Here is a 16,450-nt window from a genome sequence, read left to right as displayed (position 1 = left end):
AATAGTGTATATAGACAGTATGTGAATAGTGTATATAGACAGTATGTGAATAGTGTATATAGACAGTATGTGAATAGTGTATATAGACAGTATGTGAATAGTGTATATAGACAGTATGTGAATAGTGTATATAGACAGTATGTGAATAGTGTATATAGACAGTATGTGAATAGTGTTTATAGACAGTATGTGAATAGTGTTTATAGACAGTATGTGAATAGTGTATATAGACAGTATAATAGTGTACAGTATGTGAATAGACAGTATGTAATATAGACAGTATGTGAATAGTGTATATAGACAGTATGTGAATAGTGTATATAGACAGTATGTGAATAGTGTATAGACAGTAGACAGTATGTGAATAGTGTATATAGACAGTATGTGAATAGTGTATATAGACAGTATGTGAATAGTGTATATAGACAGTATGTGAATAGTGTATATAGACAGTATGTGAATAGTGTATATAGACAGTATGTGACAGTATGTGAATAGTGTATATAGACAGTATGTGAATAGTGTATATAGACAGTATGTGAATAGTGTATATAGACAGTATGTGAATAGTGTATATAGACAGTATGTGAATAGTGTATATAGACAGTATGTGAATAGTGTATATAGACAGTATGTGAATAGTGTATATAGACAGTATGTGAATAGTGTATATAGACAGTATGTGAATAGTGTATATAGACAGTATGTGAATAGTGTATATAGACAGTATGTGAATAGTGTATATAGACAGTATGTGAATAGTGTATAAAGACAGTATGTGAATAGTGTATAAAGACAGTATGTGAATAGTGTATATAGACAGTATGTGAATAGTGTATATAGACAGTATGTGAATAGTGTTTATAGACAGTATGTGAATAGTGTTTATAGACAGTATGTGAATAGTGTTTATAGACAGTATGTGAATATGTGAATAGTATAGACAGTATAGACAGTATGTGAATAGTGTATATAGACAGTATGTGAATAGTGTATATAGACAGTATGTGAATAGTGTATATAGACAGTATGTGAATAGTGTATATAGACAGTATGTGAATAGTGTATATAGACAGTATGTGAATAGTGTATATAGACAGAATATGTGAATAGTGTATATAGACAGTATGTGAATAGAAAAGGGGTGTACAGCAGTAGTTATATAGGATGAACTAGAATACAGTATATACATATGAAATTAGTAAAACAGTATGTAAACATTATTAAAGTGACCCTTGTTCAATGACTCTATGTACACAGGGCAGCAGTCTCTAAGGTGCAGGGTAGAGTGCCGGGTGGTAGCCGGATTGTAACAGTGACTAAGGCCAGCGCAGGGTACTGGGTGGAGGCCGACTAGTGGTTACTATTTAACAGTCTGAGGGCCTGGGGTGGCAGGTAGCCTAGTGGTTAGAGTGTTGTGCCAGTAACCAACCGAAAGGTTGCTAGATCGAATCCCCGAGTTGACAAGGTAAAAATCTGTCGTTCTGCCCCTGAACAAGGCAGTTAACCCACTGTTCCCCGGTAGGCCGTCATTGTAAATATGAATTTGTTCTTAACTGACTTAAGGTTAAATAAGTAAGTAATAAATTAAGTTTAAAAAAAAAAGATAAAATATAGAAGCTGTTTTAATCAGTCTCTTTGTCCCAGCTTTGATGCACCTGTACTGTCTCCTAGATGGTAGTGGGGTGAAGAGGTCACGGCTCGAGGTCCTTGATGATCTTCTAGATGGTAGTGGGGTGAAGAGGTCACGGCTCGAGGTCCTTGATGATCTTCTAGATGGTAGTGGGGTGAAGAGGTCACGGCTCGAGGTCCTTGATGATCTTCTAGATGGTAGTGGGGTGAATGTACAGGCCGTGGTTCAGGTGGCTGAGGTCCTTGATGATCTTCTAGATGGTACCAGGGTGAACAGGCCGTGGTTTGGGTGGCTGAGGTCCTTGATGATTTTCTTCGCTGGTCTCTGAGTGCCGTAGCATCTCTGTCTGTCTGGGGATAGTTTGAGTGAATCTGTTTTGGCTTTTTCTTCTCTTGCTCTCGCTGTCTGTGTGGTCTAGGGATTTACAGTAGCCGTCTGTGTGGTCTAGGGATTTACAGTAGCTGTCTGTGTGGTCTAGGGATTTACAGTAGCTGTCTGTGTGGTCTAGGGATTTACAGTAGCTGTCTGTGTGGTCTAGGGATTTACAGTAGCTGTCTGTGTGGTCTAGGGATTTACAGTAGCTGTCTGTGTGGTCTAGGGATTTACAGTAGCTGTCTGTGTGGTCTAGGGATTTACAGTAGCTGTCTGTGTGGTCTGTGTGGTCTGTGTGGTCTAGGGATTTACAGTAGCTGTCTGTGTGCTGTCTGTGTGGTCTAGGGATTTACAGTAGCTGTCTGTGTGGTCTGTGTTGTCTAGGGATTTACAGTAGCAGTTTGTGCTGTCTGTCTAGGGATTTAGCTGTCTGTGTGGTCTAGTAGCTGTCTGTGTGGTCTAGGGATTTACAGTAGCCGTCTGTGTGGTCTAGGGATTTACAGTAGCTGTCTGTGTGGTCTAAGGTGAATGCACCAATTTGTAAGTCGCTCTGGATAAGAGCGTCTGCTAAATGACTTAAATGTAAATGTAAATGTCTAGGGATTTACAGTAGCCGTCTGTGTGGTCTAGGGATTTACAGTAGCTGTCTGCGTGGTCTAGTGATGTACAGTAGCTGTCTGTGTGGTCTAGGGATTTACAGTAGCCGTCTGTGTGGTCTAGTGATTTACGGTAGCTGTCTGTGCGGTCTAGTGATGTACAGTAGCTGTCTGTGTGGTCTAGTGATGTACATATAAAGGCTAGTGCTGCCCCCCTGTGGACACAGACTCATTTGGCAGAGCATTGTAAACATTTCAGTGTTTTCTGTGTGTGTGAGGTTCTCAGCGGATTATATATATATTATAATGGTTTTATTTCTGCCTGAGCAGCCGCTCGATCTCTCTAGACGGGTTGGTTATAACTGGGCCTCGGGCTCTCTAGACAGGTGGGTTATAACTGGGCCTCGATCTCTCTAGACGGGTTGGTTATAACTGGGCCTCGATCTCTCTAGACGGGTTGGTTATAACTGGGCCTCGGGCTCTCTAGACAGGTGGGTTATAACTGGGCCTCGGGCTCTCTAGACAGGTGGGTTATAACTGGGCCTCGGGCTCTCGGCAGGTGGGTTATAACTGGGCCTCGGGCTCTCTAGACAGGTGGGTTATAACTGGGCCTCGGTCTCTCTAGACAGGTGGGTTATAACTGGGCCTCGGGCTCTCTAGACAGGTGGGTTATAACTGGGCCTCGGGCTCTCTAGACAGGTGGGTTATAACTGGGCCTCGGGCTCTCTAGACAGGTGGGTTATAACTGGGCCTCGGGCTCTCTAGACAGGTGGGTTATAACTGGGCCTCGGGCTCTCTAGATGGTTGGGTTATAACCGGGCCTCGTGGCTAGGGTGTGTGTGTGTAACGTGGCTAGGTGTGTGTGTGTGTAACGTGGCTAGGTGTGTGTGTGTGTAACGTGGCTAGGTGTGTGTGTGTAACGTGGCTAGGTGTGTGTGTTTGTAACGTGGCTAGGTGTGTGTGTGTGTGTAGCGTGGCTAGGTGTGTGTGTGTAGCGTGGCTAGGTGTGTGTGTGTGTAACGTGGCTAGGTGTGTGTGTGTGTAACGTGGCTAGGTGTGTGTGTGTGTAACGTGGCTAGGTGTGTGTGTTTGTAACGTGGCTAGGTGTGTGTGTGTGTGTGTGTGTGTGTGTAGCGTGGCTAGGTGTGTGTGTGTGTAGCGTGGCTAGGTGTGTGTGTGTGTAACGTGGCTAGGTGTGTGTGTGTGTAACGTGGCTAGGTGTGTGTGTGTGTAACGTGGCTAGGTGTGTGTGTGTGTAACGTGGCTAGGTGTGTGTGTGTGTAACGTGGCTAGGTGTGTGTGTGTGTAACGTGGCTAGGTGTGTGTGTGTGTGTGTGTAACGTGGCTAGGTGTGTGTGTGTGTGTGTGTAACGTGGCTAGGTGTGTGTGTGTGTGTGTGTACGTGGCTAGGTGTGTGTGTGTGTGTGTGTAACGTGGCTAGGTGTGTGTGTTTGTAACGTGGCTAGGTGTGTGTGTTGGTAGCGTGGCTAGGTGTGTGTGTGTGTGTTGGTAGCGTGGCTAGGTGTGTGTGTGTGTGTGTGTAGAGTGGCTAGGTGTGTGTGTGTGTAGCGTGGCTAGGTGTGTGTGTGTGTGTAGCGTGGCTAGGTGTGTGTGTGTGTGTAGCGTGGCTAGGTGTGTGTGTGTGTGTAGCGTGGCTAGGTGTGTGTGTGTGTGTTGGTAGCGTGGCTAGGTGTGTATGTGTGTTGGTAGCGTGGCTAGGTGTGTGTGTGTGTGTGTGTGTGTGTGTGTGTGTGTGTGTGTGTGTGTGTGTGTGTGTAGCGTGGCTAGGTCTGTTTGTAGCGTTGCTAGGTGTGTGTGTGTGTAGCGTGGCTAGGTGTGTGTGTGTGTGTAGCGTGGCTAGGTCTGTTTGTAGCGTTGCTAGGTGTGTGTGTGTGTGTAGCGTGGCTAGGTGTGTGTGTGTGTGTTGGTAGCGTGGCTAGGTGTGTATGTGTGTTGGTAGCGTGGCTAGGTGTGTATGTGTGTTGGTAGCGTGGCTAGGTGTGTGTGTGTGTGTGTGTGTGTGTGTGTGTGTGTGTGTGTGTGTGTGTGGCTAGGTCTGTTTGTAGCGTTGCTAGGTGTGTGTAGCGTGGCTAGGTGTGTGTGTGTGTGTAGCGTGGCTAGGTGTGTGTGTGTGTGTAGCGTGGCTAGGTGTGTGTGTGTAGCGTGGCTAGGTGTGTGTGTGTGTTGGTAGCGTGGCTAGGTGTGTGTGTGTTGGTAACGTGGCTAGGTGTGTGTGTGTTTGTAACGTGGCTAGGTGTGTGTGTGTTTGTAACGTGGCTAGGTGTGTGTGTGTTTGTAACGTGGCTAGGTGTGTGTGTGTTTGTAACGTGGCTAGGTGTGTGTGTTTGTAACGTGTCTAGGTGTGTGTGTGTTTGTAACGTGGCTAGGTGTGTGTGTGTTTGTAACGTGGCTAGGTGTGTGTGTGTTTGTAACGTGGCTAGGTGTGTGTGTGTTTGTAACGTGGCTAGGTGTGTGTGTGTTTGTAACGTGGCTAGGTGTGTGTGTGTTTGTAACGTGGCTAGGTGTGTGTGTTTGTAACGTGGCTAGGTGTGTGGGCCGTCCGGTGTCCTTTGTCTAAATTGGTGCGTAATTCCCAGTAACACTCATTTTGCCATGGGATACAGACAGAGAAGCACACTTCCAGGAACGATACCACATTGAAGAGATATGTAGAAAAACACCTTGGGGATTGATTCTAAACAACGTTTGCCATGTTTCAGTCGATATTATGGTGTTATTATGGAAAAAGTTTGGCGTTTTTATAACTGAATTTTAGTTTTTTTTTTGGTAGCCAAACATGACGCAGAAAACGGACCGATTTTCCCCTGTACAAATAATCTTTCAGGAAAACTGAACATTTGCTATCTAACTGAGTCTCCTCATTGAAAACATCTGAAGTTCTTCAAAGGTAAATGATTTATTGAATGAATGTTTTTGCTGGTTTTTGTGAAAATGTTGCCTGGTGATGCTAACGCTAAATGCTAATGCTAAATGCTAGTTTTGCTATTGTAGAGAAGCATATTTTTGATAATCTGAGATGACAGTGTTGTTAATAAAAGGCTAAGCATCAGAGCTAGCATATTGATTTCATTTCATTTGTGATTGTCATGCATAGTTAACGTTGCGTTATGGTAATGGGCTTGAGGCTGTAGTCATGATCCTGGATCCGGGTTGGCTCGACGCAAGAAGTTAAGAAGCAGTGCGGCTTGGTTGGGTTGTGTATCGGAGGACGCATGACTTTCAACCTTCGTCTCTCCCGAGCCCGTACGGGAGTTGTAGCGATGAGACAAGATAGTAGCTACTACAACAATTGGATACCACGAAATTGGGGAGAAAAAGGGGTACATTTTTTATATTTTTAATAAAATAAAAGATGTAATCATGAGACAGGTGTTTTCTCCATCTCCTTAACTATCATACTCTAATTCCACTGGTTTCAAAACTCAGTCCTCCAGAAAGTGGAGAGCCACACTTATGCAGTTCGATTACGTGATATATATAGATTTTTTTTAAAGCTTCGTTAGACCGGATTACCTTCACATACTGACCAACTCGAATAGACAGAAGCATGCTACATGGCAGACCAATCCGAACTCCTCTCTCGGCATGTCCAGCCCACTCATTAACTCAGCCAATCATGGCTAGCGGGAAGTTTGCTGGCTTTTTCTGTGGCTAAACCAACTAGGCTCGTAATTTAACATATTTACAATTTAACATATTTACAGATGACATACAAGTTTGTTGTTCAGACAAATGAAAGTTCACATGTTTCAGAAGGCATTTCTGCCCAAAAACGCATTTTGATTAAATAAAAAATAAAAAAGTTTACGTTCAAATGCCTCTCCTGTGAAGTAGTGACCCTGCCTAGTTTCCTGAAACGAGTCATATGTTGAGACTGTTTAATGGCTGTTTAACGGCTGTTAAATGCCAAAATAAAATTGAATTAAATGTACAAAATGTTTTATTATGATCTTTCTTACCGTAATTTCCGGACTATAAGCCGCTACTTTATTCCCAAGCTTTGAACCTCGCGGTTTGTACAATGACGCGGCTAATTTATGGATTTTTCCCGCTTTCACAATATTCATGCCGCCAAAAAACAGAGCACCGTCACATAATGTGACGTAAATCGAGCGCGCTCAAACTTCCCATCAATCTGATTACGGTAGTCATTTTGTCACCCTCATCATGGCAAAGACACGGAGAAATGCATATGATGCAGCTTTCAAGTTGAAGGCGATCGATCTGGCTGTTGGAAAAGGAAATAGAGCTGTTGCACGGGAGCTTGGCCTTAATGAGTCGGTGATAAGACGTTGGGAACAGCAGCGTGAGGAACTGACTCAGTGCATAAAGACAACAAAAGCTTTCAGAGGGAAGAAAAGCAGAACTAGAAAATGAGCTTGAAGACTGGGTCAACATAAAGGTCTGTCCATCAGGGTACGGACGAGTCTGTGTCAGCAGCTCCCGACTACGAGAAAAAGCAATCCATCGGCCAGCACGACATCGTAAATATGGATGAGGTTCCTCTGACGTTTGACCTGCCTCTCACTCGGACTGTCAACAGGAAAGGCGACTCATCCGTCACGCTGAAAACAACTGGGCATGAAAAAACGCACTTCACCTGTGTCCTGAGCTGCACGGCATCGGGAGAAAAAGCTTCCACCGATGTTGACTTTTAAACGCATGACGATGCCAAAAGAAACATTCCCAGAGAGGAATTGTTGTGAAAGTCAACAAGGATGGATGATGGAAGGCCTAATGCATAAATGGCATACGGAGTGTTACGGCAAGCGACCGGGAGGATTCTTTCACAAGAACAAGGCATTGCTCGTGTTGGACAGCACGAGGGCCCACATAACAGATTCTGTGAAAGAAGCCATCAAGAGGACAAACTCAATTCCAGCTGTGATTCCTGGGGGCACGACAAAGTATTTGCAGCCACTCGACATCAGTGTAAATCGTGCATTTAAGGTGGCGCTCCGTGTTCAGTGGGAGGCTTGGATGACAAGTGGGGAGAAATCCTTCACTAAAACGGGCCGCATGCGAAGAGCCACTTATGGTCAAGTCTGCCAGTGGGTCCTGACAGCGTGGAGCATTGTCAAAAAATCCACTATCATCAACGGGTTTCGAAAGGCTGGACTGCTGCGTGTTGAAGGGGAGGCTGGACTGCTGCGTGTTGAAGGGGCAGCTGGACTGCTGTGTGTTGAAGAGGGCAGCATGAGCTCAGCGGGGTATTTGCCTCCGGATGAAAGTGACGAGAGCGACAATGAAAACGATCCAACATCGGATGAAGCAATTCTGAGGCTATTCAACTCCGACACCGAAGGAGATGACTTCAGTGGTTTCAGTGCACAGGAGGAGGAAGATGGTGACCAATGACTTTCTTGGTAGGCTACTGTTTTATTTTTGTTACAAGCCGTGTTTCGTTTAAAGGCTGTATAAAGTTCATTTGTTTCAATGTACCGGTAGGCACCTGCGGCTTATTTATGTACAAAAAAAATCAGTTGCGGTTTATATTCAGGTGCGTTTAATAGTCCAGACATTACGGTATATCGCTCAGTAATAGGAGAGACATTTCAGAACAAACTTCCCTTTTGATATTTTTTGGTGCCATCTGTTCCATGTGGTCAATCTGTTATTCAATGTGTTTGTGTGGGCGAATTGCAGAAAATAAATCATGTTTAATCAAATACATATTTTACAGTACTAGTTCCAGAGTTTGGCCACGCCTACTCACTCCAGGGTGTTAATCAAATACATATTTTACAGTACCAGTCCAGAGTTTGGCCACGCCTACTCACTCCAGGGTGTTAATCAAATACATATTTTACAGTACCAGTCCAGAGTTTGGCCACGCCTACTCACTCCAGGGTGTTTCTTTATTGGACTGTTCTCTACATTGTAGAATAATAGTGAAGACATCCAAACTATGAAATAACTCATATGGAATCATGTAGTAACCAAAAAAAGTGTTAAACAAATCAAAATATATTTTATATTTGAGATTCTTCAAAGTAAGCCACCCTTTGCCTTGACAGCTTTGTACACTCTCTGTCCTGAGCTGGAACACTCTCTCTGTCCTGAGCTGGAACACTCTCTCTGTCCTGAGCTGGAACACTCTCTCTGTCCTGAGCTGGAACACTCTCTCTGTCCTGAGCTGGAACACTCTCTCTGTCCTGAGCTGGAACACTCTCTCTGTCCTGAGCTGGAACACTCTCTCTGTCCTGAGCTGGAACACTCTCTCTGTCCTGAGCTGGAACACTCTCTCTGTCCTGAGCTGGAACACTCTCTCTGTCCTGAGCTGGAACACTCTCTCTGTCCTGAGCTGGAACACTCTCTCTGTCCTGAGCTGGAACACTCTCTCTGTCCTGAGCTGGAACACTCTCTCTCTGTCCTGAGCTGGAACACTCTCTCTGTCCTGAGCTGGAACACTCTCTCTGTCCTGAGCTGGAACACTCTCTCTCTGTCCTGAGCTGGAACACTCTCTCTCTGTCCTGAGCTGGAACACTCTCTCTCTGTCCTGAGCTGGAACACTCTCTCTCTGTCCTGAGCTGGAACACTCTCTGTCCTGAGCTGGAACACTCTCTCTGTCCTGAGCTGGAACACTCTCTCTGTCCTGAGCTGGAACACTCTCTCTCTGTCCTGAGCTGGAACACTCTCTCTCTGTCCTGTGGAACACTCTCTCTGTCCTGAGCTGGAACACTCTCTCTCTGTCCTGAGCTGGAACACTCTCTCTCTGTCCTGAGCTGGAACACTCTCTCTCTGTCCTGAGCTGGAACACTCTCTCTCTGTCCTGAGCTGGAACAGCTGGAACACTCTCTCTCTGTCCTGAGCTGGAACACTCTCTCTCTGTCCTGAGCTGGAACACTCTCTCTCTGTCCTGAGCTGGAACAGCTCACTCTCTCTCTGTCCTGAGCTGGAACACTCTCTCTCTGTCCTGAGCTGGAACACTCTCTCTCTGTCCTGTCCTGAGCTGGAACACTCTCTCTCTGTCCTGAGCTGGAACACTCTCTCTCTGTCCTGAGCTGGAACACTCTCTCTCTGTCCTGAGCTGGAACACTCTCTCTCTGTCCTGAGCTGGAACACTCTCTCTCTGTCCTGAGCTGGAACACTCTCTCTCTGTCCTGAGCTGGAACACTCTCTCTCTGTCCTGAGCTGGAACACTCTCTCTCTGTCCTGAGCTGGAACACTCTCTCTCTGTCCTGAGCTGGAACACTCTCTCTCTGTCCTGAGCTGGAACACTCTCTCTGTCCTGAGCTGGAACACTCTCTCTCTGTCCTGAGCTGGAACACTCTCTCTCTGTCCTGGCTGGAACACTCTCTCTCTGTCCTGAGCTGGAACACACTCTCTCTGTCCTGAGCTGGAACACACTCTCTCTGTCCTGAGCTGGAACACACTCTCTCTGTCCTGAGCTGGAACACACTCTCTCTGTCCTGAGCTGGAACACACTCTCTCTGTCCTGAGCTGGAACACACTCTCTCTGTCCTGAGCTGGAACACTCTCTCTCTGTCCTGAGCTGGAACACTCTCTCTCTGTCCTGAGCTGGAACACTCTCTCTCTGTCCTGAGCTGGAACACTCTCTCTCTGTCCTGAGCTGGAACACGTCTCTCTCTGTCCTGAGCTGGAACACGCTCTCTCTGTCCTGAGCTGGAACACGCTCTATCTGTCCTGAGCTGGTGACGTAATATATAATAATATATGCCATTTAGCAGACGCTTTTATCCAAAGCGACTTTAAAGATCAGGTCTCAGCTGGTGTGGTGTGCTCCCCCCACACACTCCTCCCCTCGGTCTCCTCTCCCTCCTGATCTGATCTCTACACCACCACGACCCACTCAGCCTTTTGTTCTCTGTGTGTGTGGAGTTTTTAGTTCTATGGATATCACAATATGTGGAATATGATTAGGCACTTTGTAGTGTGTGTGTGTGTGTGTGTGAAGTTATCATTGCCTCTGTGTGGGTGTGTGTGTGTATTGATGGTAATGAGCTTAGGTTAGCTGCTGTCAGGGAGGCTAGAGAAACCATGTTAGTTTTTCACTTTTTCACACACACACTCTCTCCCCTTCCTCCGCACTGGCTGCTACAGCATGATGTCGTCGCTGCGTTGATTGGCTGCCTGGCCGCAGAGGGAAGGTGGGGAGAAGAGCGAGAGAGGAAGAGAGAGCGAGAGAGGAAGGGAGAGAGCGAGAGAAAATGCCATCAATTATATGGGTGGAGGTTTTTTTGGATGGCAGTAAGGTGTGTGTAGATCTGTTTTGAGGGGTGTGTGTATGGGGTGTGGGGGTGTGTGTTGGGGTACGGGTCTGAGAAGAAGGTGGCGCCCCAAAACCACGCCCTACTGGAGGCATGCAGCGCCTCATCTGCAAACGCATCTGTGACTGTGAGTTCAGGGCTGGGCACTCTGGGTGTTTCTGAACGAGCATACGTTAGGGCTGGGTTCATTTTGTGTGAATAAGGGCTGGGTTGGTTGTGTTTGATGGGGTGGGTTGGTTGTGTTTGATGGGCTGGGTTGGTTGTGTTTGATGGGCTGGGTTGGTTGTGTTTGATGGGTTGGGCTGGTTGTGTTTGATGGGCTGGGTTGGTTGTGTTTGATGGGCTGGGTTGTTTGATGGGCTTGTTGTTTTTGATGGGTTTGGTTGTGTTTGATGGGCTGGTTGTTGTGTTTGATGGGCTGGGTTATTTGGGTGTGTTTGATGGGCTGGGTTATTTGGGTGTGTTTGATGGGCTGGGTTATTTGGGTGTGTTTGATGGGCTGGGTTGGTTGTGTTTGATGGGCTTTTGGTTGTGTTTGATGGGCTGGGTTGGTTGTGTTTGATGGGCTTGCGGGTTGGTTGTGTTTGTGGGCTGGGTTGGTTGTGTTTGATGGGCTGGGTTGGTTGTGTTTGATGGGCTGGGTTGGTTGTGTTTGATGGGCTGGGTTGTTGGGGCTTGTGTTTGATGGGCTGGGTTGGGTGTGTTTGATGGGCTGGGTTGATGGGCTGGGTTGGTTGTGTTTGATGGGCTGGGTTGGTTGTGTTTGATGGGCTGGGTTGGTTGTGTTTGATGGGCTGGGTTGGTTGTGTTTGATGGGCTGGGTTGGTTGTGTTTGATGGGCTGGGTTGGTTGTGTTTGATGGGCTGGGTTATTTGGGTGTGTTTGATGGGGTGGGTTATTTGGGGGTGGGTTATATGGGTGTGTTTGGATGATGGTAGGGTGGGTGTGTTTGGTTGATGGTGGGCTGGGTGTGTTTGGTTGATGGTGGGCTGGGTGTGTTTGGATGATGGTGGGGTGGGGGTGTGTTTGGATGTGTGTGTTGGTTGTGCCAGGGGTCATGTTAATGCAGGACTGCATTTTTTACATGCAGAAAATAAAATATAAAAATATAAAAATGACTTTCTGTGTTTTGTACAAACAGATATAAAATGCTTGTCGTTGTAAATTCTGCTTCAGTCTGTGTTCGCGCCAAACCATGAAGGTAGAAGGACTCATTTTTGTGCCTCATTTACACGCCTCCACTCAGATGAAATGTCTTCGCTGTCATCGTTGGATCACCAGACCGCTCTGACTGATGTGGAGGCTACTGATCCAGTGGAGTTTGTCTACTTTGTCTTCCAGTGTAGTTTGTCTCCAGTGTAGTTTGTCTCCAGTGTAGTTTGTCTCCAGTGTAGTTTTGTCTCCAGTGTAGTGTTTGTCTCCAGTGGTAGTGTTTGTCTCCGGTGTAGTGTTTGTCTCCGGTGTAGTGTTTGTCTCCGGTGTAGTGTTTGTCTCCGGTGTAGTTTGTGTCTCCGGTGTAGTTTGTGTCTCCGGTGTAGTTTGTGTCTCCGGTGTAGTTTGTGTCTCCGGTGTAGTTTGTGTCTCCGGTGTAGTTTGTGTCTCCGGTGTAGTTTGTGTCTCCGGTGTAGTTTGTGTCTCCGGTGTAGTGTAGTTTGTGTCTCCGGTGTGGTGTAGTTTGTGTCTCCGGTGCAGTGTAGTTTGTGTCTCCGGTGCAGTGTAGTTTGTGTCTCCGGTAACAAGTTAAAATGCTAAATTAACTACAAGCAAAACATTTGAAAATGTATCCGGCTACATTCTTTCAATGATAAACCTGGCCATGCATCGTTTTTGCAAAAATGTCCTTAGGTTCTTTGTTGTAAAGCTCATTTTCTTGGCTGCTAGCCAGATAGTTGCACTTCTGTTGTCAAATGATTAACGATTTTCTGCCGAAAGTGTTGCACAAATGTATTTTGTGTAAAGGAAACCTGTAGTTGCACGTCCCTGATATGAAACGCAGGTGAAATGTTTGAAAATGCATATTTTTCGATGTTCTGCATTTTGACTGTGTGTGGGTCCGGGCCCAAACCGGTCCGTGCATCACTACCAGTATATAGTAAAATACAGTATACCACCCACCTCTAATTCACTGTTCGTGATGGTTGTGCCGCTGGGTGTGTGTTGGAGAGGGAGAGTATTGGCTGTGTGAGATGCTATCACTGTTTCTTTTGTTTACTATTGATGACTAATCAACACTGACTCTGCTCTTTTCTTCAGCTAAGACCCCCCCCTCCTCTTCTCTCCTCTCCTCTTCCCCCCTCCTCTTCTCCTCTCCTCTCCTCTTCCCCCTCCTCTCCTCTTCCCCCTCCTCTCCTCTTCCCCCTCCTCTCCTCTCCTCTTCCCCCTCCTCTCCTCTTCCCCCCTCCTCTCTCCCCCCCTCCTCTCCCCTCCCCCTTCCTCATCTCTCCTCCCCCTTCCCTCATCTCTCCTCCCCTCTCCTCTTCCCCCTTCCTCTTCTCCCCTTCCTCATCTCTCCTCCCCTCCTCTTCCCCCTTCCTCTTCTCTCCTCCTCCCTTCCTCATCTCTCCTCCCCCTTCCTCATCTCTCCTCCCCCTTCCTCATCCCCCCTTCCTCATCTCCTGCCCCCTTCCTCATCTCCCCCCTTCCTCATCTCTCCTCCCCCTCCTCATCTTCTTTCTTTAACTACTTTAGGGAAATAGTAGAAGTACGATAAGAATGTTGCTTATCTCTCTCTATCCATTTCTCTCTCAGACCGTAGTTTTGAGGATGATGCAGACAGTGCAGATGGGAACCGTGCTCAGGCTGCCTTCAAGGTCCCCAAGGTCCCCAAGAAGTCGGCAGAGTCCTCTGCTGCACGAAGACCCAACACGACGGCTTCCAAGATCGGAGGTAAGAGGCGGGATCCTATATACATGGAAGTCCAGCCTTGTTTACCTCTTAGAAAGACATTGATACGTCATTGGTAGCATTAACCTGGGATTACTCACACTGTAATAAAATTATCATCATCAGTCACGTCTCTGTGGCTCTATCTGTCATCAGTCATATTTCTGCTCTTGTATCTGTCATCATCAGTCACATCTCTGGCTCTATCTGTCATCAGTCACGTCTCTGGCTCTATCTGTCATCATCAGTCACATCTCTGGCTCTATCTGTCATCAGTCATATTTCTGCTCTTGTATCTGTCATCATCAGTCACATCAGTCACGTCTCTCTGGCTCTATCTGTCATCATCAGTCACATCTCTGGCTCTATCTGTCATCATCAGTCACATCTCTGTGGTTTTCTGTCATCATCGGTCACGTCTCTGTGGTTTTCTGTCATCATCAGTCACGTCTCTGTGGTTTTCTGTCATCATCGGTCACATCTCTGTGGCTCTATCTGGGCTTGATCTCTCAGGCTTGTTTTAGTTCTGCCTGAAAGAGATGTATATGATAGAGATGATGAACCATCCCACCCCTGTTGAGGGTTCTGTGACATGTGGAAGGGGTCCGTTTCACTCCAACCCTGTTCCTGGAGAGAGACCCTGCTGTAGGTTATAACTCCTAATCTAGAGGACCTGATTCGAATAATTTGCAGGAACAGGATTTGAGTTAAAAACCTACAGCAGGGTCTCTCTCAGGCTTGGACAGCCCTGCTCTAGTACATTAATAGTATAGTTGAATCAGGTCAGATAGTGCTTGGGTGGGACAACTTATAGTGTCACTCAGACTGGGGGATACACGTACTCTGACCTCTCTGACCTCTCTGTCTCTAGGTGCGTCTAAGGATGGAACCGGGGGCATCGATGAAGAAGACTTCATCAAATCTTTCACTGACGTCCCCACAGTACAGGTAACACACGCTAGTATGCATTAGTACTGGGACTGCAAGCATTGTAGACAAGACAGTTTGTGTACCATCACTAGTGTGAAATAAATCTGTCTCTCGCCTGTCTCTCGTCTCGCCTGTCTCTCGTCTCGCCTGTCTCTCGTCTCGCCTGTCTCTTGTCTCGCCTGTCTCTTGTCTCGCCTGTCTCTTGTCTCGCCTGTCTCTCGTCTCGCCTGTCTGGTCTCTCTCTGTGTCAGATCTACTCATCTCGTGACCTGGAGGATAACCTGAATAAGATCAGAGAGATCTGTTCTGATGATAAACATGACTGGGACCAGAGAGCCGCTGCAATGAAGAAGATCCGCTCGCTGATTGTTGCCGGGGCAACGGAGTACGAGTGTTTCTACCAACACCTGAGGCTGTTGGACGGAGCGTTCAAACTGTCAGCTAAAGACCTCCGATCACAGGTGGTACGAGAGGCCTGCATCACTGTGGCGTGAGTACCACACACACACACATCTTTGGACTTACTTCTCAAAAAGGAAAATGGAAGGGACACTTAATCTCCCCCCCTCTCCCCCCCTCTCCCCCTCTCTCCCCCTCTCCCCCTCTCCCCCCCTCCCTCTCCCCTCTCCCCTCTCTCTCCCCTCTCCCCCTCTCTCTCTCTCTCCCCTCTCTCCCTCCCCTCTCTCCTCTCCCCTCTCCCCCCCCTCTCCACCCCCCCCTCTCCCCTCCCCCTCTCCCCCTCTCCCCCTCTCTCCTCCCCCTCTCTCTCCCCTCCCCCTCTCTCTCTCTCTCCCTCTCCCCTCTCTCTCTCTCTCCCCTCTCTCCCCCTCTCTCTCCCCTCTCTCCCCTCTCTCTCTCTCTCTCTCTCTCTCCCCTCTCCCCTCTCTCCTCCCCCCTCTCTCTCCCCTCTCCCCCTCCCCTCTCTCCTCCCCCTCTCTCTCCCTCTCCCCCTCCCCTCTCTCCTCCCCCTCTCTCCTCCTCCCCCCTCTCCCCCCCTCCCCTCTCTCCTCCCCCCTCTCCCCAGTCACCTGTCGACAGTGTTGGGTAATAAGTTTGACCATGGTGCTGAGGGCATTCTTCCTATCCTGTTCAACCTCATCCCTAACTGTGCCAAGGTTATGGCCACTTCAGGGGCGTCTGCTATACGCTTCATCATACGGGTGAGTTAGACCACCAACAAACACACACACACACACACACACACACACACACACACACACACACACACACACACACACACACACACACACACACACACACACGTACCACAGATAATAAAATGACCCTTTGTGTATTTGTCTCTGCAGCACACACACGTTCCCAGACTCATCCCCCTGATCACCAGTAACTGCACCTGCAAGTCTGTGGCCGTCAGACGGTGAGCATGATGAAGAGGAGTGTAGTAATGATGATGAAGAGGATTGTAGTAATGATGATGATTACAGACATAATGATGATGAAGAGGATTGTAGTGATGATGATGAAGAGGACTGTAGTGATGATGATGAAGAGGATTGTAGTGATGATGATGAAGAGGATTGTAGTAATGATGATGATTACAGACATAATGATGATGAAGAGGATTGTAGTGATGATGATGAAGAGGACTGTAGTGATGATGATGAAGAGGATTGTAGTGATGATGATGAAGAGGATTGTAGTGATGATGAAGAAGGATTGTAGTGATGATGAAGGTTGTAGTGATGATGAAGAGGATTGTAGTGATGATGAAGAGGATTGTAGTAATGATGAAGAGGATTGTAGTGATGATGAAGAGGATTGTA

At 47.1% G+C, this 16,450-nt stretch overlaps 1 protein-coding gene across 1 annotated transcript in view; it reads left to right on the top strand.

Moving 5' to 3' along the window:
- The window catches only part of LOC124043165 (CLIP-associating protein 2-like), a 136,756-nt gene that overhangs the window by 49,688 nt on the left and 70,618 nt on the right, over nt 1-16,450 (top strand). The window contains 5 exon segments of the mRNA XM_046361423.1: nt 13,602-13,739; nt 14,608-14,684; nt 14,918-15,156; nt 15,691-15,826; nt 15,974-16,044. Coding sequence (XP_046217379.1) covers nt 13,602-13,739; nt 14,608-14,684; nt 14,918-15,156; nt 15,691-15,826; nt 15,974-16,044 — 661 coding nt within the window.

This window comes from Oncorhynchus gorbuscha, linkage group LG09, assembly GCF_021184085.1.
Source record: "Oncorhynchus gorbuscha isolate QuinsamMale2020 ecotype Even-year linkage group LG09, OgorEven_v1.0, whole genome shotgun sequence".
Taxonomy (NCBI): Eukaryota; Metazoa; Chordata; class Actinopteri; order Salmoniformes; family Salmonidae; genus Oncorhynchus; species Oncorhynchus gorbuscha.
This window is presented reverse-complemented; position numbering and strand designations above follow the sequence as displayed.